General features: G+C 39.2%; 1 protein-coding gene across 3 annotated transcripts in view; it reads left to right on the forward strand.

The window, feature by feature from the left end:
* The first annotated feature begins 1130 nt into the window (after window positions 1–1130).
* tox2 (TOX high mobility group box family member 2) overlaps window positions 1131–26791 on the forward strand; it is a 110423-nt gene continuing 84762 nt past the window's right edge. For 2 of the 3 annotated variants that reach the window (XM_022769590.1, XM_022769593.1), the window contains exon 1: window positions 19044–19145. In XM_022769590.1, coding sequence (XP_022625311.1) covers window positions 19053–19145 — 93 coding nt within the window. In that variant the 5' untranslated portion in view covers window positions 19044–19052. Of the gene's footprint in view, window positions 1150–19043; window positions 19146–26791 lie in introns of those variants that run through there. The other variant, XM_022769592.1, reaches the window with a different exon arrangement.

Consider the following 26791-nt stretch of genomic DNA (forward strand, 5'->3'; position numbering starts at 1 on the left):
CCAATTACAATCCTTTTACTCTGTCTCTCAATGTGCCGGCTGATGCCTCCATAAAAGTCTGTGATTAAATTACTCAGGGGAAAGCACTCACATTTTATATGACAACCCCTGATGCATCGCTCAGCTTCGAATTCCCCAACCAGCAGCAAATCTTCGGAGAGGCTCTGACTGTGGACAGGTGGGTCCAGATGACTGAGAGACAAGTCCTTCCAGCTTTATGCTTTATGCTATTATTCTCTGTCCTTTCCAATTGATATAGAGCTAACTTACCTGCCATACATATTGTATCATCTGACAGGAGCATTAGGAGGAACGTCACTTCATCTTTGACCTACCACTAGCAGCATTCTGTTTTCTTTCTACTTAGCTGTCAAAGTGTTGAGAAACACAATGCTTATCATCTTGTAAGAGTTGCTGTGTAAGTACACCCATGAAGTATGAGTGCTGTACCTGTGAATGTAGGGGCTCTCCAAACGAAATCATAACCAAACACGGGTTATTCAGAACTTTTTGTTTGAAGTAGTTTTTAGCACAAGCTGTGGTACCCACCGCCAACTGCCCTTCTTTCAGTTGAGATACAGTCAAAGGCTTAAAATGAATATACAGTAACTACCTACTCCCACATGTTCCACTGAGGCTGAAAATTCCCTCATCTGCTGCAGACCGTAGGTGTTGCTGCAATGATGAACACTGGACAAAGGCACCGTGAGAGAACCCTGTTTAAGGCACACAAACAGCAAAGTAGGAACTTTACATAACACTCAAACGCTAGTTTATTCAAGAACTTTATCCCCCTGTTGGTGCACAGGAGTCATTTTAGACATACGGTGTGAAAGGCAGGGCTGCAGAAATTTTCTTCGTATTTCACAGCAGAGAAATTCAAAAGTTGTACAAGTCACGCTGGAATGTGAAATGTGAGTTCTGGGAAGACATGGGCTAGACAGACACAGAGGCTCTTCTGACAAGGAAGGAAATCTTAACCTGTCAATCACGTCACTCCTCTGTCAATAGCTGTTTAATCCTCTGCTGAAAGCTGGTAGGTGCTGGATCCACACCCAGACAGGAGGTTAAAGGTTATATGAATGACAACCCCTCCCCCCTCTCAACACCAAGACCATTTTCCACCGACGGTGTATGGTTGGCTGAAAGGTAAGGATTGTAATCATCTCATTGTTTTTTTTTTTGTTTTTTTTGTGAAACCAGACATCTGAGTTTTTAATATCAAAGCTGTAGCTCTGCTTGTGACAGTCACATACTGATGAAAGTGATACTGAGGAAATGCAAAATGCCCGTTATCAACTTTTGCAGATGGCATAAAGTGTCTGTGCTTGAGAGCAGATCCTTCATGCCTTACTAGCCATCCAAAAAACAAAAAGTCCTTATTCTCTGCTTGTCTTTTTCAGACAGGCAGAGAAAGACAGTTTAATCAATTGTGTTTATACGTGTGGGTATAAACAAATCATAATTAAATGAGCACAGCAAGACAATGCACTCATTTAGAACAAAAATACATCCAAGCTTATATAAGCCTTATCATCTCCATGACAACGGCTCTACTGGTAACATGGAGACGTATTTGTGTATAACCACAGCAACGTCTTCCAATCGAATTAAGCTGCACCTGTGCACATTATGGATGGAAATAATGGAGCGAAAGCAACTGTTACAGTGATCCTGTTGCTCACCCGATATGAGCATGAGATTGTTTGATTTTTGTGTTGTTTTCACAGCACCGAGTGCACATTTCTTCTCACAGATGTCTGAAATGATTCATTATATCAGTGCATGATTAATTAGCTGATAAACAGAAGTGATGGCCAGATAACAACTGCTACATCTCTTGTAGTACCATGTTTTTACATTTACAATAAAGCCCCGACCTTCAATTAGTTATCTTGTACAATCCATTTGTCATGTTGATGACAGTAAAAGCTTCAGCTTGTTTTCTTCCTGATGCACCATTACGGACATGAAAAAAAAAAAGAAAGAAAAAAAGACGTTCTTAAACCTGTACGAGAAACAGCAATAACAGGAACTCTGCTGGATATATGATGCAAATGGAAAAAGCAGACATTCAAATAAACAGCCCTATTGTGAGCTTTTTTCCCATTTTGTTTACCACTGGGATATAAACTAAACACCGGAGTTGTGGAAAGGGCACCAGAGCTGAGATGGATACAGAGAATATTAGATCAGAACCGCTGGTAACACTAAAGATGTGGTAAGGACAGGCTTCTTTCTGGTGCACTGGCTGCTCTGTGGAATAATTGGAGAATGTTATGCCAGCTCTGTCAATACATTTTCTCCGGGGATATAAAGTCCTGTGCCAATGAATATTTATGATTAATACAGCTATTTGTAATAAATATTTGATGTTACTTCATTCACCAAGTTGGTGATATAGAATACGAGTTCAAAAGAGAATCGGCAGTCTGATTTTTTATTTTAAAGTACAGAACTTAAATTTGTTCATTTAGTAATGCATCAAGTCTGACTAACAATTTTAGGCATTCATTTAAAAATTTGTTGTATCATGTGTCACATATAGGGCTGTAACACAGGTATAATCAAAGTGTCCTGTAGTGAGTCATGATAGTCAAAAACTGGGTGTTTTAGGGTTAGGGTATTTGCTGTTCATGACTGAGTGCCACCAACTGCTTTTGAATAAAAGTGAAAGACAGACAGGAGTTAGTCATTCTGATTTTAAGTAGAAGCAATTGTGAAACTGCAAAAACAGTGTTTGATAACAAATTTAATGAAGGAGGTTGCAAATCTGAAAAAGATGAGATAACATTAAAAGGTTAGTATAAAAATTTTCCAGCATTGTAAAAATTATAAAATACATTTTTCTATTTTTTTCAGAAGTAATGCAGGTTTATTTGCAGCTGAACTTTTGCTATAATAGCTGAAGAATTGAAACAGTTCAAGTTTTGAATTATATAAACATAACATTACATTTGCATTCAATCATTTGGCAGATGCAGATGATGTACAAATGATGCACAATCAAGCTTCAGTAGATGACAAAAAAGTCATTAAGAAAAAGTGCCTCAACACAAAGGCCCTATGCTACATGTGCAGATGCATGAAGGAACGTACTTGGTGGAAAAAGAGCAAGAGTAGGATGAGGAGATAGAGAGAGCGAGAGAAAGAGCATAGTAGGTGAGTAAGTACTCTCGGAAGCGCTACGTCTTGAAGTGATTTTTGAAGTCAGAAAGAGATTCAGCTGACCGATCCGAGTTTGGAACCACCCCGAGAATTTCTTGGAGAAAGAGCTGCACCAGTGAAAGATTAACATTAAGCTCATGAAGGAAGTACAACACAGTAAATAATCTATTAAGCACACACACACACACACACACACACACACACACACACACACACAAAACACACACACACACACAGCACACACCACACACACACACACAACCACACACACACACACACACACACACAAAACACACACACACACACGCACACGAAAGTCGAAATAGGAAAATGCAAAACAGTTAGCCCAACTGTAATTCTGCTGTTAGAAAGTTGTATTATCTACACATTAGCCTCTGACAGCTGGTATAGTTGCTAGCTTAATTAGAAGTTAACTGATTGCAGGAAAACTAAATGAACAAATCACAAATTCAATTACAAAACAAATTCAATTACAAAAAGAAAGTTTAAATCTTGTGCTCCAACAAGATGCTCATCAATATTTGCCAGGACGCCGTTCTGACAAAATTGGTGGATGTTACAAAGTTGAACTGTTACTGTGCCAATAGTGTGGTTGCTCAGCAAAAGTGAAACCAGCAGCTGATGGAAGTTTGTGTCTCTGTGACAAAAACTATTACAACTTGGTTAATTAGGGAAAGATCATGGTTTGGGTTAAAATAAGTTCTTAGTTGTCATGGTATGATAATAAACATGTGATTAGGTTATAGAATGCTTGTGGCAATGATAAAAAAAAAATCAATGTTGACTTTCAGTTTGAAACAGGAAATAGACAATATTTAAATCCAGTGTTTTGTCAACCTATCCATCTACCCCCTATGACGCAACATAGGTCGCTCTGTCACTTGACCCATAATTACTACGGCCACTAGAGGGCTTTCTCACTTGAACGTAAACTTGCTGTTTTGGGGTATTTGCTGAAAAGACGACTGCTAGATGTCATGTAACAATAAAAAATAATGAGCTGCTTGCACTAACGCAACCTATGGGGTTGTTTTTTAGGGGAGGACAGTCTCTGGCATTAATATAATTAGGTTTCCCATAACACTTGTTTCTGTACTACATAGAAATTTCTTCTTGTAAAGTCAAAAAACTTGTTTACTGTTCCTGTACTAGCGTCTGTGACTGCTTAATTGAACATCCTAACTACAATTAAAATATCACAGCTTTATGAATTCATTACTCACTGCAGTTATGATCATTTCCGACACAGATTTTGGTGTCAGAGGTCTCTTACAATCCAAGTTCAAGAACTTTATATAATACTTACACAGACTCATGTATGTATGTACTGTACACATAGATATAATCTTACATCAATGTGCATTCCAAACCAGTGCCTTGTGCACTTTTGAATGAACATACAAAAATTATTATTTCATAATCAAAAACATAAAAGACAAGACATATACACTACTGTTAATGTGGTGTTGTGGACTAAACCATAACACCAGATGTGAAATTAAGGTAGGGATGAACACACAGCCATCATATGTTAAGGCCTATCTATTCATCATAATACAGGCTGTACTGTAGCAAAAATAACAAGAATATATTCATATGATTCAGAGGGAATCTTAAGCAGACTATGTCCAAAATGTTACCATGAACCTGTTGCAAATGTCCCATGCTGTGTCTGTTGCCGGTTAAGTGGTAAAGCAGCAGGACAGGGGACTTCCTTTATATATGAAATTTACCGTACATATAGTAGGGCTGCACCTAGCAATTATTTTCACAATCATTGCCTATGGTAATTTCCCAGAGGCCAAGATGGCATCTTCATATTTCTTGTTTTATCTGACCATCAGTCCAGACCCAAAAGATGTTATGTCTATAATCATACATGACAAAAAGCAGTAAATCCTCACATATGAGAAGCTAACACCAAGCAATGAATCTAATTTGAAGACAGATTAATCAGTCATCAATTAGTTGTCATTTACCATTAGGATTTTCTCGATCAACTGATCAATAATATGATGCAGATGTATTGCTGAGGTGTGCTGGTAAATGTGATAATAGAGGAAAAGGAAACATTTATGAGTGAGGAGGAGGAGGGTGACCGAGGCAGATGGAATATAAGATCAAAGAGGGGGACTAAATGCTTTGTCTTTTAACACAAGCGGAAATTTTAATTCATGATCTCAGAGGGGGGACAATGGGATACATGGAGGTGTGTGGCTGATGCAGTAACAGAACCAAGCAAGATAAAAGCAAAACCCTGTAATGCACTGTGACACGGGGCTCACATCAGGAGCAGAGAAAAGAAATGGTAAAAATGTTCATCTGATAAAAAAGCCATGTTTTCTATCAAATATTAATGACACCATGAAAGGCTTTACTTATAACAGCAGCTATTCTGAATTTATAAGGGGGCACAGTTACACAGAATACTGATAAATAACTCTCACAGCCACACCCCTCTCTCTTTTAATAGATGGGTGCACAACACAGGCAGTCGCATCCGTCTATGTTTCTCTCTCTCTCTCTCTCTCTCTCTCTCTCCCTCACAGACACACACACACACACACACACACTGAACAGAACAACGGTGTGTGCGTGCGCCTGTGCATGTGCGTGCTCAGTGTTTGTGCAGCTCTGACTTATTTTTCACTTTTCCCTTCAACTTCCTGTGAGTCACCAGCAGTGGAGGAAATACTTTACAGCTGTACCTTTATTTTTATGTGAAAACATGGCTTAATGCACACAGAGAACAAAAGCAGGAATCTGGTACAATGTTTTGCTTCACTTGTAAATTCCTGCGCACCTACTTAATTTGCTTTGCTACTCAATGGTAAAGTGCAGTTATAGAGCTGTTGCATAACCTTTGCTTATTTAAGTATGTCATGAGCTTAGAGTGGCTTATGTAACTTTACAAGATGGTATAAATCTGTAGATCCTCTCCTCTTTTCACTTATCTAAAATCCAAGATACATCTTTTTGTGCTGATGGAAATTGCTCACGGAGAATCCGGGAGAAAGTATCCTTGATTATCATGCTTGGGATTAGTTTCTCTAAAGTGGCTAGTTCTTTTTAACCACAATTAACGTGATCCACTGCAGTATGTAGCTGTAAATGTTGCCTGTCACAAGCGCGATTCATGGAGAAAAGACATGAAGATATTTCAGATATTCATAATTAATGTTTTCCAAGTCGCCACAAAAGGAATGAAAAGTCCTTTGATGAAAGTCGAGCTTGATGGCTGCTTGTTCATTTGTCATTCACAGAACTACAGGGAGAGATTAAGTGTCTGTAGAATTTGGCCTAATAATTTGTGAAAATGTTCCCAAGGAGTAAACTATGATACAGTCAAGATAAACCTGTCATTGTGAGTGCTTCTGGATGAGTGGTTGGAATGCTGCTCCGGTGTTACATAACCCAGAGGAATTCACTCAGATGACTGTTTACCTCTCCATTGTGATTTATGGACTAAAATCATTTCTCAGGGTGGGACTAGTTTACAGATATAAAGCAGTGATTATTAAATTTAGATTTTAAACTTAAGATTCAATTTTTGTTTTGTCCAGTGGTCGGATATGAACATGAGCCCGTGACCCAGAAACAAAACTGGTTCTAGACAGAGTTTGGTGTCGGTATTGGTCAGGAATATTGAACTTGTAAAGAAGATGGTAATTAATAAATGCCATGTGGGTACTTGAGAATTAGTGGTAGGTTTGATTCTTCTGTTTAGAGGTTAATGTGATCAGGTAATAGAGAAAGGAGACATATGTGAAAGGGGAAGAACTATGAGGTGTGATAAAGAGAACATAACACTGATGTCACACCACCAACAGTTAACAACCGCACTGGAAAAATTGCTTGCATCAACGTCCTAATGCTGAGTTGTTGTGATATTCTTACAGCGAGGATATCTTCTAATCGGTTAAAAGGACCTACAGAAATATCAACCAACCTGAGTCAATGTGGCTGTAAAGCTATCACAGGCAGTTACATCTAAATAAAATTCAATATTAACCGTAATACAGTCAATTCAGCTTATTCAAAAGGAGCTATACGCTGTTAATTTGTATGTGGTTTCACATGAAACAAGTCCTTTCAAATACATAATAATGCAAAAGTAGCTTATCTGGGTTAATGAAATGCTGTGACTACAAGGCTAGCAGTGAACATGACCGTGAATAGTCAGAATAAGGGGAGGTTTTCGTGTTCTTCCCATTCTGCCTACATAACATAGAAGGTCAAAACTCACTCAGGTCATTGGTAAAATAGCAAAAGTTAGTGTCAGGAAAATTGTTGCCGTCAGTTTGTTTTGGAGCCAAAATTCCAAAATCCAGTTTGAGAAGACCTGAATGAAAATGAACCTAAGTTAAAGCAACAGTTTGTCAATGCATTACCTATAACAACTTTATGAAGCAATAATATGTCATAGCTTGAAGTTTATACTGACATTGAATCAACCCAGTTCTTGAAATATAAAATTAAAACACACAGTGTTGGTAATACTTGTTGTTTTCACAACCACAAGCAGCTATACACACAAACACCCCACCACACCCTCACAGTATGTTCAAACACAAAACTGTACTAGTGATAGTACCACTTAGAATTTCCATATAGACTGTTAACTCAAATTTACAATAAATACACTGTATATTTAGAGTCTAGGATATATTTAGTATTGTCATGAATTTATTTCTACAATTCAAATAGTTTCTAGTATTCTGGTCAGAGTTACCGGTTTGCAGGGTGGGTCAAGTGTGGTGAACTCTGCAATATATAGCTGTAACTGTGAACATGAATGTGATATACAGGAAGTTGATTTTAGCACAACCAACACTTGTTGCACTAATGGTAGTTCTTGTGCTGGGGTAACCTATAAATAAATCATTTTGTGGCATTTAATTAGCTCTTTCTTCAAACTGTATGTCTCATGTTTTTCCTCCTCATATTTCAGCCTCCCACCCTGCCCCTCTAACTGTCAGACAGGCTGCAGTCGGGGATGTTTTCAAAATCTTTTTGTATCAGCCTTGTTTGGTTCTCTGCTTGCCCCGCAGGTCGTCTAGCCACCGGGAGAACTCCAGGCTCTCCAGATGGCCAGTCCGCTTCTGAAAGCACGTTACCGAGCCCTTTTGAACATCAGCGCAGGCTAAATTTCAAATGATATCTCAGTTGTTTGGCATTCAGTATTATTGGTAAATCAAATCTATGTTGCACAATGCAGTGAGAAGTGAGTTTTAGAGTGTTTAATTTCAGATTAGTTGGCCACAAATGCACAACTCCTTCTACAGTTGTCTATTAATAATCATTTCCAAATCACTGTAAAATCCCACATTCAGCAAAGTCCTGCATATCATCGTAAATATGGGCAAGAGATACCGTAAGGCAGGAAGTTATGAGTTTTTTGCTTCCTGTAGTGGTAGAAACTATGAAACAATCATCAAAGTACTATCTAAGTACCAATGCAGGAGTTGGATCCTCTACTGTCAGCATTTCTAGGCCCAATATGTCATAACAGGCAATAAGGCCTGCCCTGTTTCCAAGTCTGTCTCCACACATGAACTAAAAAGATATGCAACTTTCTTTTGCTCAAATTTGGACCAAAAACTGGTATATGATTTGCTGCCCGCATTATCCCATATAATCCATTGTGGACCAGTCAGTTATTTGATGGCTTGTTCAGATGATCCTTGCCATGTGACTATGTTGCATTTACGAGGTATTTGGTTCAGATGGCTATCATACATCACATGAACTGAACCAGGAAAAACACCCCTGCAGGATGGAAGTAAAGGCAACCGAGCATAAACACCATTGTTCTTAAAGGCAGCCTGCACATAACATGACCACATTATAGCAGGCCATTATATACATACAGTACATTTATCTATATTTTACATGTTACATTTACAACTTATTTGAAGGTAACTTCCCCGCCATAAACATAGAAATATTGGACTTTACAATATGACAAGAAACACATCATTTGTTTTTGGTCAAATGGGATGTTAACCATCTTATTTGGGGGAGGAGCTGCAGGTTTAACCTGACCTTCAGGTGTTCTGAAGTGGATCCAGACCCTGAAATGGGACACAGCTCAGGAATGGCTATAGATGTTTAGTGCCATGTGGTGGTACTTTGTGATCAGTGCACATGGTTAGGCTTCCCTGTGCACATATAATTGAAGTAAAAACACTTCTCACAATAGCTGCAGAACCACAGAGAGGAAACACATACTTGGATATCAGTCACACTGAGGATGTTTCTTTCCAATTTCATTATTACATTTAACGGATTGTTAATAGGATATTAATGTTATGTGAATGATGAACACCACTGGGTATTTTTACAGTTATACGATTGACATTAATTGGTAAGAACATAGGTTTGTCAACAGAATACTAATATGAAATGACTGAAGAAAGCCATTATACTTCAGAGCGTGGTGCAGGCAGATGTGTACAAAATATGACTTTGTAATTCAAATAGCAGGACTGTGATGCAGTGTGTCAGTATTGGTACAAACACGCCATTTTTCAAAACCATTTCTCTCTTTTCAAACATGTAAATGTTTTAATAAACTTAATGGATTTGGAATAGATTCGTGCTCCAGGATATGGGTTTGAAAGCAATGTTTTTTACAGATAATACCAAGCCCAAATAAAATTAAAGACCATGCCATTTTTAAGATCAAACCTAATTTGAAAGCAATCTAATCAAAAACTACCAATGTTTAACTCAATCTAAGCTGGTAGGTCATCTTTTTTCCCCACTGACAGAAATGCACACAGTGTCTGTCCTTTGTACGTGGTATAAAAAAAAGAAATTCTGAATATGTGATGATTTTCACTTGAAGATAGTACATTAGAATGTATTAACATTAATGTCAAATATTAAGAAAACTGCAAAACAGCTAAATGTATATAAGGCAATAATTTTGTTTTGTTGCTGAATGCTTTCAGCAATGGGCAGAGTGATTGGCGGCTAAATAGTTTTCTCCACTTTCAAAAGACATTTGAATGATAAAACAGAGCTTTAATTACAGTGAATAGACATCATTTGCATGGCTGCTATTCAAGACTTCCCTTTATTTAGTTAACAAATAACCAAACATTACATTAAATTACAGTATTTTTTGAGTCAGGAAGGAGAACAGATGGTAACGCCAGCTTTAAATAGTGCAAGATTAATACGGTTTATAAAAATGGCCAATATGCTGCAGAGCAGTGCGTCTCAAATTCAAGAGCAGCAGAAGGATATCAGTGAGAGATTGAACCATGTATCTTTTCTTCCCTCTTGCCTCGACACCCTTCACATTCAAATGACCTCTGAAGGCAGCACGGGGACCTGTCTGATAGATATTACAGTATTTTGTCTGTGCCTGCTATGTGCATGACTTCAGTGGCAACCCTCCCCCACCATGCAAGATGACCTTTCATATTTAATATACCATGTTGGCTAAAGGTCACTACTGTTTTGGCTTCTCTCCACTGGTTTTGTTGTGTGATTGGAAATGCCCACAGAGTCTCCAATATATAAATATTTCCATGTTGCTGTCAAAAACATGCAAAGGGCAAGTAACCATGGTACATTTTCTGTAGTGATTTTTGAGATTTCTAATCACGTCAGGCTGATTAGCTTACGCCGGAGCATGCAGAGCTATAATGTTATGAGTCTCTCCTCTCATTAATTTCCATTACTTCTTTTCAGCCATGATCAGCTTTGTGTTCTCAAGACCTGAAGTCTTGTGCAGGGAAAAGCTTGAAATCAGTGTAAGACCTTATGTATCATATGTCATGAATTGAAAAATAAGATACTTTGTTATCAGGGAAAGCATCACCTGTTCAAAGCACTAAATTACCCAGATATGAATATATATTTTCTCTTTTCAGCTTTAATGTCACTGGCATGTCTTTTTTTTTTTCTCAGATGTTTACTTTCAATGCAATTGCAATGGATTTTCTTACATTAGATTTCCTAATCATATAAAGTGCCTGCTGCCGGCTCCCTGTGACAGGTGCAGAAACTTAAACAGCCTCTTTGAAAACTGAATACCTCATTGCTAAAACCATGCACATTATTTCATTACAGGGGGCTCTTATAGTGGCGGGTAAGACATGCCTCCACTCCTCTATGTTCAGTATACTGTTGAAACGGTTTCGACCTTCAACAAATTTTACTCATCAACTGGAATTTCAGACTTTTGTTTCATCACTCTGTCTTTCATTCTGTCATCATCTCTCTCTGTGGTGGTTCTGTCTTAAGACTTGGGAATGTGAAAGGCTCCAGTTAAGCTTCAAATGGCCCTCCTCCTCTTCCCAATGAGATGGAAACATTAATCAATTAGGTTGGCCCTTAAAGGATCTGAAGGAGATGAAGCTCCCCTCTCTCTGAAAATGAAATGCCACAGACTTTTAAATCCAGTCAAAGGGCATTTTTCCCAATCTTGCTCTCTTTTTTTTTTCCTCCCCCCACCCCCACCCCTCCCTTTCATTCCCCACTCCCTGTTTCATTCATCTTCCCTCCCATCCCCCCCTCATTTCTCATGTGCAACACAAGTAGAAAGTCGGGGGGAATGAGAGGATGGTGAAGAGGAGGGTTTATTCTGGAGTGGAATGGGAGGATGAGGCTGTGAAAACATGAGTTGAAATAATATTTTCAGAGAGCAAATCTAAGGGGTTAAAACTACTAATTTTGTCCTTGTTTTGCATCAGACAGAAAGCAGTAGATTTACATTGTTACCTCCCATCTAATTTCATGTGCAGGTCAAAAATTGAAAAAAAAAAAAAGATTATTAGATATAAGATAATTAGATTTATTTGGATTCGTTTCATTTCTGATGCTCAGGCAAGTCAGAACACACAGTTGTCAATTATACATGACATGGGAATGGTGCAACAAATAACATGTAATCTAATAAAATATCATACATCTGTATATGAATAGTAAATATTGTATGTGGTTGGTTTGCATCTGGGGGAAATGCAACAGCAGCTAATTACTAGTATGGAAGAGGGTCACACAGAGGGTGGAGCGTACTCCATGAATGGCAGTTGTTTCAATGGCCGATTGTCCAAAGGAACAAGAGACAACATAGTCTCATTATTGAAGGTCAGTGGCTAGAAAAGGTTAGCAAAGGTTCACCATTGAACAGCCCTTTGTGGTCCGCCTGCCACGGCCTCACACAGAATTGATTCACATAAGCTTTGATACAAAACTCAACTGTGCTTTGGTAAAGAGAAGTGCAAATTCTGCAAAGCGCTCTTTGGCGCGTAATTGTTGTTATTCTGGAACTGTTGTACATTTCAGTTTATTTGCAGATTTTAATTTAGTTGATGCTATGCCAGGGGAATGTTTCTTAGTCTTGAATTTTGTCTTTTGAAATGTCTTCAGTTCTCTGAAGTTAGTTGCAGGTTTCCATATAGTACATCTTTACTTGACACAGACAGGCCCCTCTCTCTGACAGAACATACAGATACATGATCTCATAGGGGAGCGAATAAAATTTACTAGCAGTCAGAAGCACTCTGCATTAAAATATCCATAGACAACAATGGTGTCCCTTGTAAGGCTGTGGTCAATGTGTCAGATTTAAGCGATATGAAGTTACTTACTGTGTCTAGAAAGTCTGGAGGTTGCATCTGGACCCATTATAAGCCTTGCCAACACAGAACTGTGTCCCACCAAACCCTGTCATATCATCATTTACACTGTTTTTGACTTTCCCGGAGTCCCATGTTAATTCATTTTCTTGTCCTCCATTTGTGATCACAGTAATTCTGAGCAGAATAATAGAAAACAGCTGACGTGCGTGGTTGAGGAGAAACAACCAAACTTACTGAGCTGAATGCTTTTTTATTTGACATATTCTAATAGCTGGAGATGGACAGAGATGTAGAAGGTAATAATTGTGAAAGTGAAAAGTTAAGCACCTGAGTAGCACTCTGATTTAGCTTAAATTGGCATGAAGTGAAGTTCATTGTGTGAGAACCAAAGTCAAAGTCATTCATAAAGGTATTTACAAAGCATTTTTATGAGGTGCTCCATCAAAAATGATTCACAGAACACAAATGACCCAAATCAAAGCAGCGGTGAGTCTTTTCAGCGTAATCAGTTTCCATGGGTTTGATTTTTTTCCACAAATTTGCTGCTTCTGTGTAAGACTGTGAAAAGAGTGCTTTGTGGTCATTAATGAGTCATCCCTCCGCTTAATGGACCTATTGAACTATTTCCTGTTTACCATTGCTTTTCTGTTTGCTTTTCTCAGGACAACCTTATATGGAATCGCTAGCTGTGGACCAAGGCAATGTTTTTACAACATTTACATTAGTGTTAAATTCAATCAGAGAGAAAGGTAGCAACATTTAGGACTTCAAATTTGGGTTAAACAGGAAAAAAAACATCCTGTGAAAAATAACCTTGTGCTTCTCAGATGTCAGAAAAGAAAGTACTTCACCTAGAAAACTTCTAGCAGTAATTTCTAAACCTGAAAGCTTTGACCTGTTTTACAGAAGAATAAGCATTAATATTTTACACAAAATGACCAACAATGAAAGTCCTGTGGTGTTGACGAAACTGCACCTTGACAGCTTCACTTCCCATAACTAGTGGGGAACTGAAGGTCTTATTATAGTGACATTAAATAACACTTGCATAACTCTGCTTATTTGTCACAGATGAGAGAATAGGCTAATGTGTGTTCTCTCATGTGGAGGAGGAGGAGGAAGGTAACGTCACTTTTAAGGACATTTTGCATTTCATGTCCATGCATTTGAAGCTTTTTGAGTTAATACTGTTTTAGTTAGGGTTAAGGTTGGGGTTAGGGGTAGGGGTTAGTCAGTAGAGAAATGACATGGCCTGTGAAAAGCAAAAGATGCGTAGTGATAACACAAAAAGTGACTTAAGAAATTGGTGTATTATGCTGCTACGATAAACAGCATCTAAGGTCATCTTAGGCATCTTATTCTTTTAATAATAATTTATACTAAAATAATTTAGTATTTTTACATGAAAGCAACACAGTCATAAAATATTTTAACGCTGGGCTCATCAAGCTCCCATCCTCCCGTTCACTTCATCAGAGACATTTAATTTGTCTCATTAAAATGGTTCTTTTTGTTAGAAATGTGTTATTTATATGATGCTACTATCTGACAAGCTCTTAACATTTTGTATGGACTCTATTTCTGTTGCGCTTTAAGTCAGGGGAAAGGTCAGGGGATCATCAACATCACCAGAGTTCTTCCTCTGGGGACCATGACTGTTTGCACAAAATGTTATCTAAGTCTGTACTGTGGTTATTTCAGTCTGGACCAAAGTGGTTGGCTGATCATCACTGCCATCCCTAGAGCCGAGCCACTGGTGTGGCTAAATATAATTCTCATAAAATCTCATAAGTGATTTTCGAACTTAGTTCTTTAAGTTCGAAAAAGGAGGACAAGTCAAGTTATGCAGTCAGTAAGACTCAACTGTCCACAAGCAAATCTTTGTTTTCTGTCATGGGGATCGAACCTCATAATTCTGAATAGACTATTCATCTGCAATTCATCTGTTCTAGAAAACATCAGAGCGACTATTTCAACCAATGAACCAAAACAACACCTCAGTTTGAAAACCACTCAGAGTTGAGAGAGGAAACTTAAAATAGTTGGACTAACAACCACATTACCAAGTAAAGTGTCATTAAAAATCCAATCGTTAACCATTAAATGTTATATAAAATAAAATAAAAAAATAAAAAAAATGATAATAAATATAATAATAAAATATCATTTTACTTGTAAATGTAAATAAAAGGTTCATCCAATATTTTCTGTGGAAATAACTATATCAGTCACAACCAATTTTCAGCCAACATGACAATTACAGCATAAAAATGTTTCCCTCTTTTTTTTTTTTTTTTTTAAATCAAGAGAACAAGTTAATGATATACGGCGATGTAAAGGCAGAGAATGAGCAAAAACCTCAGTCACACTGTGTCTTGAGATAAAAGGAAGAATTATTTCTTTGGTGTTGTTTATCGTTCACTGGTGAAAATCAGTGCACATTTCCATGTGGAAGAAAAGTAAAAAAAAAAAAAAAATCACTAAATGAAAGAGGCGAGATCTAAGGGGCGGAGTAGAAAGGCAAGAAAACGTTTCTGTCTTTGTCTTGTACCATTCATCAGTAAATGTTTTGTTTTCAAGTGAAATTGTGCATCAGTTAAAAAAAACTGACATTTTCTCTCCAAAGCTGATTGCCCAAAGCGTTACTGAACATCACTGAGTTCCTTTATTTAAACAAAAACTAACATTGTTAAGGGCTGAGAGTTGTTTACGTCTTGAAGTTATCTTCCTACACATGGTAAACTAGCTATGGGTTTTCGAACAGTGAGATCACTTAAGATCAGCCATAGTTATGAGACCAGCACTGCTGACATCTTCTAAGTACTGGCTGGGCTGTAACGCTTAATGGAAAATATTGTTTTATATTTTCCTTTCATTTCCTGGTTTGAGCCGGAGCTCTTACCAAGGCAATAAAACCTGTTTGTTCCGCTAATTGCTCTGAGTGGATGAATGTATTTCAAGACGCTCGATGTGATTTGCATCCTACGGCGGAAAGAAGTTGTTCTTGAGCGTTAAAGTTTGTATGACTTTACCTCAACTTCTGTCCTGTGTGTCATCTCCCCCTTTATTTACATGTTACACCTAGTCTGAGTCCCTTCTTTGTTCACCCCTCCACCCCACAACTAATTCCACCCTCTGTTTCAGTCTTTACCAACACCCTTCTTTCTTTCTTTTTTTTCCATTTACCCAATTTCTTCCACCTCATCTTTTTTTTCTTCTTTTAAATCACCCATTTTTCCTTCTCCATGGCATAATTACCTCTCTGTCTGGCTGATACTTGGTGTTAACGCACGGCTGCAACACAAAAACTACACACATTCCTTTCCCATGAAGCCATGGGTCAACTCATGCCAGATACCCCTGTGCACTGTATCCTCTGCTGTAACAGAGACTGAGTGAGCAAGTGACAGTGAGAGAGACAGTGAGAGACGGGCAGAGAGGAATCAGACAGACAGCGACGCAGAGGTACAGAATGAGAAGAAATCCGTATCCTTGTGACAGTTAACCTTATGAGCTTGGAGTCAGGACAGCCTGAGCTGGCAGCTGATGGCAGACCGCCACAGCAAGCCCACAGTGCGACCCATCTGTGCCTGGTATTAAAGCAGGCTCACACCCCAGGGCCAAAGCCACCATGCTGCGCAATAGCTACACAGACATAGGCACAGTCCTGAGGGGGCCAACAAGTCACCCACTGGGATGACAATGGCAGCTTGGTTAACACAAACACACACTTACACTTGTACGGGAAAAAAAAAAAAATAGATAAAATAAAACTCCCACACATGCAACAAAAGAAAGAAAATATAAATACACACATTAGGAATGTATAACTCAGGCTACATGCTGCTCTGCCTTGCAAAATCACATTAATGACACTTTCTGACACTTATGAGTGAAAACATAACACCACTAGACCTCATTCTTAAAAACAGTGTGATACACGTTTGGCTGGGAGCGAGGTTATTTTTCCTCTCTGAACTTATTTGAAGCTCTGGGTTGGACATTGTTCTGTGTTTACATCCTGTTGTGTCCACCGCTGTGTGAGTATGTTTTGCGTTTGTCCAGGTATGTGTGGACGTGATTGTGTGTATGTGTGTGTGTGTGTGTGTGTGTGTATGTGTGTGTGCGTGTGTGTGTCTGTGTGCAAGGGTCAAAACTGGAGCACGGTAGCAATGTGATATTCCGCTTCCTACTGGCTTTGCAGACAGGCATCAAAATAAAATAAAGTAGACAAAGAAAATGTCTGAAATATAGCTGAGGATACTAATGTCGTGGAATAGGTGAAACAGAGGAGCTTAGCATGAAGTATTATAAGTCATAACATATAGGATGTTAAAAGAGATAGCAAAACACAAATTTGTGCATTCATGAAAATATAATTTAAATTTCTTCTTTTGCTATTAAACCCCATTGTGCTGCTTTATGATGCTCACCAACAATAGTTCATGTTTTACTGGCTTTCCTGTTACTATATGAAAAAAAAAGACACTGTTTCAATGGACATCCATGACAGTCCAGTCAGTGACCGCATAAAGAAACAAAAGGAAAAAATATGACAATGAGAACCTTATGAAGCTCGTAGGTTTTCAGGATCAGATTTTCACCCTCGTATGTTTTCATTTTGGAGCTGTAGAGTTACAAAAATATTTTCCCCACATTATATAACAACATAACAAAATATATTATTTATCAGGTTTTTCCTGAGCTGAAGCTATATGATACTTACATTGAGTCGAACATTCAAACCGAATATTCAAACCCTGCATTGCATCAAATGGAAATGTTTTTTACATTTATTCACATTTCCATGAGACTCATCCTGACACACAGCAGTGGTTATATTTGGAAACATTCAAATCTTGACTAGCAAGATTTATTTCAGGCTATGTGACATAAAACACCATGTGGTGGTATGTAATTGAGTACTTTTACTCGAATACTGTAGTACAATCTGGAGTATTTTCATTTTAGGCCACTTTACTCTGCTATTTCTAAAGGAAATCTGACAGCTTTATTTTGTAGTGTTTTTGCAAATGAAGATTTGACATACAAAACATATCAGCTCATAAATTGTAATGCAATGTTATAGATTACACTACTCAACATATTAAATAGTCAAATTTAGATCCGCCTGAACCAATTACAACTGTAAACTGGATCATCATATTATATCCAGACACATACAGCGGCCATGTTTCACTTTCATGCATTTTGTGAATACTTATAAACTTTTACTGAAGTGATAATTAAGGAAAATTGTTACTTGCGTAACAAATAAATTCAGGCATTTTATTTGTAATGAAGTGTTTTTACAGGGAAGTAAAGAAGCTGAATACTTCCTCCATCACTGTGGTAGATGCACTCATCTACAGGGACTTATTCATCCCCTTTGTTTTTATACTAGTTTAGTGTCAATGGAGGACTAGAGCCAAGTTAAGAGTTGTTTGTCACAAACTATTTGTTTACAGGTGTTTAACTCAGACTGATTAGACCCAGAGCTAAATTAACTCGAGGTAGAATTAGGTGTGTAATGTTGTCACGTCCACGCAGAGACTGCCCCTATTCCCGCCAGTGAAGAGGTAACTTGAACTCGGTTTGCGAGGATTCATTCTCCACTTACACACTCCCTGTCAATCCACCCCCAACCCCACTGACCCTCTCCGCCTGTTCCTCCTCTGGCCGGTAGAGGTCGCAGCCCAGCAGTCACCGTGTGGACGGGAACACATGGATGGATCTGAGCGCTCCCACTTGACAAAGCTACAGCGCGTCTGGAAACCAGGAACGGAGCACGGGGCGTTTTGGTGGAGAAACCGTCGACAAGATCAACTGTGCGTCTTTTACCCGCACCACTGGCTGACAAAGAACTTCAGCGACCATTTTTTTTTGTTGCCTTTTATTGTCTGAGGCGGCCAGCTCCCCCCCTTTCCCTTCCTCTCTTTCTCCAAGTGAACTTTATAGGGATGTTATATCAGAGCATCCCCGTGCTGAACGTCCAGACACTGTTAAAGTAAACGGACGTGAAGAGTGAACGACTGGAGAGACTTGCTCCTCTTCTACTTCTACTTCTACTTTTTTTTTGTTCGGGTTGATACACAAGAGAAAAAGATACGGATAGACAGAGTGTGTGTGCAGGAGCGAGCGAGCGAGCGAGCGAGCGAGAGAGAGAGAGAGAGAGAGAGAGAAAGAGAGAGAGAGATGATGATGATGATGATGATGGGTTTTTTGGAGCTACGCTTTCATGCCGTCAGTCTTGCGGACTCTGAGATGGACGTCAGATTTTATCCAGCTCCCCCTTCAAGCGTGGGTTCATGTACGTTACCGACTGACTCCGGTTTGGACTATTACCACTCCAACAAGGTAAACAATTATCTCTACTTCACGAGCTTACAGTCGGTCAGATGTGCAGCCCTCAGTGTGATGATGATGATGGTGATGATGATGATGATGATGATGATGATGATGATGATGCACGCGCGCACAAGTACATTGCTTACACATGGTGCCCCCTATACCCAACGTGTTAGTGTGTTAAGACCATTAGCGGCGATGTCCTGCACTTTTTTTTCGCTCCCTCGGGGATAGAGGAGTGTGACAGGAGTGGACAGGCTGATTTATCGCTCAACTTTGTTGCTTTTCTGATGCGCTGATGGTCACAAACTCTGCAGAAAAGCACACGAGACACCTGCTCTGAGCTCGTGCACGCGTTTTTTTTTGTTTTGTGTTAATTAGTGCGTTCACCTGGATAAATTCTAGCTACGTTGTGCTGTGGCTGTCCTGTACTCAGAGTTGGAGCGCACCATTCCCTCCAGCGTACACTGGCAGCACTGGCGAAAGCTCCCGGCTCTCAACAAACTGGACTCACGTTGAATGTGTCTATTTTCTTTTCTTTTTTTTTTGATGATAATATGTGGACCAGCAAATTGTTCTCTTGTAGTTTAAATCTTTCTGACCAAACTGCGGAAACACATGGCTCTTATCTGCCTCACACAGGTTCCCACATGGGTAAATGCACAATTTGTCGAATAAACAATTATCAAGATTACGTCTAAATGTGACGTTATGTGTCGGGGCTATTTGTGATGCTTTAAGTTGCTCCATTAAGTGCATCCTGAGACTGACCAGTCTGCATTTTCATTTGTCTTATCTTGTCTCATTGCTCGACAAAAGTCTTTCCATGAAGACCGTACAGAGGCATATTCTTAAAGGCTTGGTTATCAACACCTTTTTGCGCACACATCCAATCTCATCAGTAAACTCATAATAATAACTTTATATATACATATATACATATATATGTGTATACATATATATATATATATATATATATATATATATTATATATAATATATACACACACACACACACACACAATATGTTATATATAATATATATATATATATATATATACACACACACACACAATATGTATATATTTAATATTATGTGTGTGTGTGTGTGTGTATATCTATATATATATATATATATGTATAAATCAATTATTCATTACCAACCTAAAAAAAAGAAACCATCCGCCATGGCTTAAAATGAGAAAGAATGAAATATTGAAGTTTATTCATCTTTTGTGTTCATATCAACACGTTTTATGCACGAAATATTAAAGTAACCTCAGACACTTTGATTGGTAAACTGAAGTGGGGATAGGTGAATTGATTGTAACAGACACGCTTCTGTTTTAAGGAGCAGTTTAAAAAATGTCAAGTTTCCTGACCTACTCGCTTATTGATATTTCTGTCGAATTTTATGGGGCCAACTGTAAAGGGATCACTCCCCACTGTTACACACTTTTCACGCCGTCTCTTGGCTTCACTGACAAAAGGTTTGAGACAAATGATACATGTAGAAAACGTGCTAAATAGTGGCAATAGTTCCAAGTCAGGAGCTACAGTTTCTTTCTCTGTGGTCAAAGTAAAACATTGTGTAAACATTTGTCAGTAACTACTGGGCAGAGCGAGAAGGAGGCATTATACCCACAGCCATTCAAATAGGTTTGCTTGCCTTAGCACCTGGAGGGAGGCCAGCAGGCAGTTACCATTTGCTGATGACAAAGTGAAACATTATAACGCAGTACAATATTTGAATTGTTAATCGCCCCTGTTCATACACACAGTCACCTGTATGTATATACACGCACACAAACACACACACACACACACACACACACACACACACACACACACACACACACAGTCAGCTGCACATGCACAAACTCTCCCACACTCATAATCACACATACACTTGTTTTTTTTTCAGTGTGTGTCTGGGTAAGTGTAACACACACATATACACACAGACACACACAAACACACACACAGCAGCTGCAGATGTATATTTAAGATCACAATGGGACCTGGGTCTCTCTGAGTGAGACCACGTCCCAGCTCTTTGCAGTGTTAACACAATGAACTGTACTAGTTATCATGATTCAGCGAGCGTAGAGGTTGTTGGCCTGGTAAGAAGCTGGTTTAGGTTTCAAGGACAGAATCGTATAACATTGTCATTACTAAAGTAACAGCTGTGACTAAGACGTAAAGTGACACATTATCTGTACTGTGCTGCTGCTGCTACACATAACTGTTGAATAGTGATACAGGGGCTATATATGACATTTTGGCAATAGTTCATCTTTATGGCAGGCGCATTTCAAGAGCAGGATGGAGTTGACCCCTTGGAATAGCACTGTGCTAACGGCGCTGCAGTGGTCTGATGCTACTTCACCTGCAGATGTTAACTGGGAGGCTTGTAAAGATATTTCACACTCGGTAAGTGGTTAGTTATAGCTGGATTTTGCATTAAGAAGCAATTTTTCACAAGCACAAATTACAGTATTAAATATTTCTCTAATATAAGTGCACTGTGCACATAAAGAGACTCCACAGCTGAACCCTTCCGTACACAGTATATCTATGTATATAGCTTGTGCGAAATTCACTCGTGTCATTATGCATTACTGTACATTACTAAACACACCAACCAGGAAGTGAGCATAATTCTAAGTGGGACAGTCCATATATAAAAGCCCAACACTTCCTGTTCTAGTGGTGTAAACTCAAAACACATCTATTTCTGAGAGTGACTGTTGGGTTTGTGAGAATGACTGCATATGTGTGTGTGTGTGAGTGTATGTGCGTGCATACACGCAGATCTGTATTCATTCTGTTCTCTACCTGAATGGGTTAATAATTGAGGAACGTAAAGAACGTGTAAGCGGAAGTTGGTCGGAGCTGATCGGTCACATCGAGACTGATGATTGATTGATGCATGCCAGGAATATGGATCCCACTGACAGAATAAGTCAATGGCACAGATCTATGAATGCACTTGACCTTTGAATTTAGGCACTGGCTTCCCTGCAATTAGACATGAAACATCAACATAATACCAAACAATCATTAAATGTTTTAGTCTAATCTAATGACTTTACGCTTTGATTTCCTTTTTCAAATCAACGTCTGATTCATGTTCAAAACAAAAATGATACGAAGATAATGTAAGACAAAAAAATAATGCCATTGTGCTTTTCTACATTTCATTGTAAATTCCTTGATAAAACAACCTGGGCATCCACATCTCAGAACAATGCAAAGAACAACACATGAGAAAAGCATTGATTTGTATTTTGGTATGAACCCCACGGCTCTGTTGCTCTTCTCAACTCCAGCCAACTTGCATTGTCCTGCACTTGCACAATCACCGTGAGTCATCTTTACTTTTCGCCCAAGATTTCTCCTAATCTTTTTGAAGCCTCTCTGTATCTTTCCTGGCTGAGTGGGAGGCTTGTTTGTTCAGCGTACACTCAGCTGTGTATACCAGCGCTGAAGGCCACTTCTTCGCAAATGCCTGTTTTAGCGGGAGACTATTTGTCAAATGCATTATGACTTGTGCATACCCCCAGGCAGAATCACTCCGGTGAAATGAAGTTGGATAGATTACTGTAGCTGTTCCACTTTCTCCTCATCCCTCTTCCCTCTAACAGCACAGTGCCCAAGAGAGAGGCTCTCGTGTAATTATACTGTAGTTATACTGTAGGTTTATAATCCAATGGTTTGCAGATGTTATTCTTTACATAGTTGCCGTCTGTTCCAACTTACTGTACGTTATTTATATATGCTGAAGCTGTTTTCACCGCAGTGCGCAGCAAACATTTTATTGATACAGAGTTTATGCAGTGCAAGTACTTACAGAAGTGATATCTCAATCAAAGCATTACTAGGATTGTATGCGTGTATGTGCGTGTATGTGTGTGCAGCGCATACCTAATTTCTAATATACCTTGAGGCGAGATATATGAAACGTGTTCATAGGATAACCTTCATTTATACATTGATTCAGGCTTTCCCACATGTGTTACACTTTGACTTATTGTGTGTTCACTATATGAGTACATGTAATGAGCAATGAGGCCAGTTTTTTTTTTGAAGAGCACCCCCCTCCCCAAGTGGTCCATTCCATTTCCACCACTATCCAAATCACTGTATTAGTCATGGGATACTTCAAAGTATGGACAGGCGAAAATATTTTCCATGTTGAATTCTCAGAATGTTTTTTTTCTCTCTCTCTCTCTCTCTCTCTCTCTCTCTTCAAAACATGACGGTAATAGAAACAGAAAAAGACGAGTTATTCCAGCAGTACCTCATTCTGTACACACAGAGAAGTTAATTACATGGAGGCAAGCATTCTTGGGTCGACAGCGTGGACTTGGGGTTTTTCATTGTGCCCATTCATAACATTCTGCTGACTGGCCAGTCCGAGTTGCAATATCCCAACCGTTCTCACTGGGAAAATGTTAACCCATGCATGACTCAAATGCACACACCAGAGGGGGAAAAACACAGTGTGAAGCTGGTGGAACTGGGAATACTCAAAAGTGGCGAGTTTATTGTTCTAAGGCCGTTCCAGTCGGTTAACATAGAGCAAATAATAGATAACATGGTCAGTCATGGAATGAACATTATTTTCTGTATTTAAAAAAGAAATTATTAAAACAGTGTACTTTATGAAGTTATATATCTTCTTCTTTTCTTTTTTTTTTTTTTTTTTTTTTTTTTTTTTTTTTTAGGTCTAACCACTTCCTGGCACTATTCATAATCAAGTTCTTTCTGTCGTTCCCCCGCCACCACCCCCGCCCCCCTCCGCGTCTAACTTCTTCTCTCATTTACCTTCCCAGCAGCAATGTCAAAAGGTTATGGAGGGAAGCCGGATCGCCTGGGGCTGATTGTGTCTTTGAGTTAATGATAAGTAGCTACAGTGTTATTCTCCGGAGCAGCGGGGCTTAGATTGTGTTCTGTGCATAGACCGTTACAGTGGGAGAAAACTGCACTATTTATGAAGATTTTTCAGTTTTGATCGCTGGTCTGAAACAGAAGAAAGAGAAATATGTTGAGTGCACTTTTCAACTGAATCAGATTGATAAGTGAGTTACATGTAGAAGTGTTTATGTTTATTCACCTGTGTTACAGCATAGTTACAACATAGGGGGGGGGAAGAAGCCCTACACTTGTACCACCACATCAATGATACTGTAGTTTCTATTCTGCAGCTACACTTACATGAGATGTCATGGGGTATTTTAAGGACAGCAATTGGCTGTTTAGAGAACAGGCGAATGGATACAGCACTGTCCATAACAGGGATTTACCACCATGGACTTCAGTTTAACCTACAGGATAGTGAAGGTGACAAAGCCTCAACCAGACTCTGCAGCACTCCCGTTGCTCCGCTCTGCACTTTATAATCTAGACCAGACATGACTCAGAGCTACTAGAGGTGTTAAGAGGGTCATAAGTCATGTATGGCTGAAAATAGATAGTATAGTTTATCCTGCCTGGTTAGCTACTTAATCACCTCGGTCCATAGAAACAGGCTATTTATGTCGATGATTGATTGTATTAACTGCAAAGAATTCAGTCATGACAGTGCATTTTTTAAAACTCTTCCCAATATACTTTTGTGATATACTGCCCCTATCCAAATCATTTCTATGCTGCTATCACACTGTAATCTATCAGCCAAATAAGTCGGTTTATTAAAAGAAATCACCGGACTGCTTTTACGATGAGACTGATAGCACGTTTTTTTTCACGCGTGGTGACACGCACGGCAAACTGTAACGTAATGTGAAAACCCGGCATATCACAGAGATGTCAGAGTAATTCCAATTTTGACGTTGATTGGGAATCGAAGCAGCACGGCTCTGGCCCAGCTCGTGCCCCTCATTAAATCACATTAACCCTAATTATCGTCACTGCCCCTTGAAACCCAAATACTACAGTCAGGCTTGACTCCTGGCTCCTCAGCTGGATGCTGGGTGTGTGTTTCATCCCCTCAATTTGTGTAAAGGAGTTCAATGTGCCAAAGCGTTTTAGACTGTCTTCACCTCAAGAGGCCACTGGTTCCTCAGTAGCAATAGCCTTGACTGCCTGTCTGTCTCTCTCGCTGTCTGTCTGCCCCCCCCGCCCCCCCTACCGCCTCCTTCCTCAGCCCAGTTTCCTTGTGCTGTTTTATATTCAGTTCTTGATTGGTTGGGGGATGGGGTGGTGGAATAGCATTTGAGAGGTTAGCTGGTTAGTTCAGGGTGGGGGAAGTAGATTTGGGGTGTGTGTAAAGAGAGAGAGAGAGAGAGAAAGAAAGAGAGAGAGAGAGAGAGGGGCTGTAGATGGGTGGAAAATGGAGAGAAATTTTTAGGGGTACTTTATTTTTCAGCTCGCCATTGAGTCTGTAATGTCATTCAACGATGTGGAAACCAAAATGAGCCTTGCCACCAGATGTGTTCCAGTCCAGATAGCGACTTGAAAGACAGACGTTTATTGTTTTAGTGCATTTGGTGTGGTTCAAGCCCAAACTGCATGAAATGCTGATTGATGGATTTCACTAAAGAATGTGTGTGTGTGTTAGAGAGAGAGAAAGAGAGAGAAGAGAGAGAGAGGGGGGGGGGGGGGGGGGGGGGTGGGGGGGGCGGGGGGGGGGCATCTGCTTCATGTGATTTATTTAACCATTTCTGTGCTCTATTCTTCGCTCTGCCCGCTGATGAGAAGGGGAAACTGTATTTCAATGTGCTACAGTAGCATATCCAAGCACATTCATTTTCTTTTTATCAGCACAAAAATATGAAGAATGGGGCTGTGATGTTTCTATAAAGTATATAGTCACAAAAGAAGTACAGTACAACATGCTTCAATACAGAAGAATATGGGAAACATATTCACAAAGTTGCTGCGTAGTATGTTCTGTTTTTTCAATCAAATCAATCAAATCAATATTAACATTGCAACTGCTGTGACCTTCTGTTATGCAACTTTATATCTTTGGTTCACCAAACTTATTGTTGTTGCTGACATTTAGCATCATCCACATGCATGTGGTTTAGACTGTAGGTCAGGAAGTGCGCAACTCAGTTTTTTTTTTTTTTTGTTGTTTTTTTGCAACAGTTTCGGTATCCCTACTGTGAGCTACATGTCCTTAATCATAATACAGTAACATCTTTGCTGTTCCTGTTGTTATACGATTTCTCCATCCGCATGCCAACGTGCATGCAACACAGACAAAACATTTTTCGTAGTGTTTAAATGCTACAATTCCTGCAGCAAGCGCAAGAAAGCTGATCTTCATTAGGATAATTGCTTCATTTTATTCATAAACAAAGAGACCGCAAAGTGATTCTTCTAGATGCAGGAGATTATGAGTACAGTTATTGGCCTTGGCAGATTTGTGTATAGCAGGCTTTGGTACATAAATTAGCGTAATCATTGTATGAGAAAACCATATCAACATTTCAAATAAGCACAGACGGAGCTCATCATCTCTCACTTTCACACTCGCCACTCTGCAAAGATCTCACAGTGCGTCCAACAATTTGTTTTTCATTTCAGCTCTCTGGGAACGGTGTATTACAGCCTATGTTTTTGGTACTATCATGATTTTTCTTTTCAGTAAAGGCTCTACGCGAAATGGTGTGACGCTGCCGTTTAGTCTTTGCACAGGAAATG

The sequence above is a fragment of the Seriola dumerili genome, unplaced genomic scaffold (assembly GCF_002260705.1).
Source record: "Seriola dumerili isolate Sdu_G_001 unplaced genomic scaffold, Sdu_1.0 BDQW01004171.1, whole genome shotgun sequence".
NCBI classification, from domain to species: domain Eukaryota; kingdom Metazoa; phylum Chordata; class Actinopteri; order Carangiformes; family Carangidae; genus Seriola; species Seriola dumerili.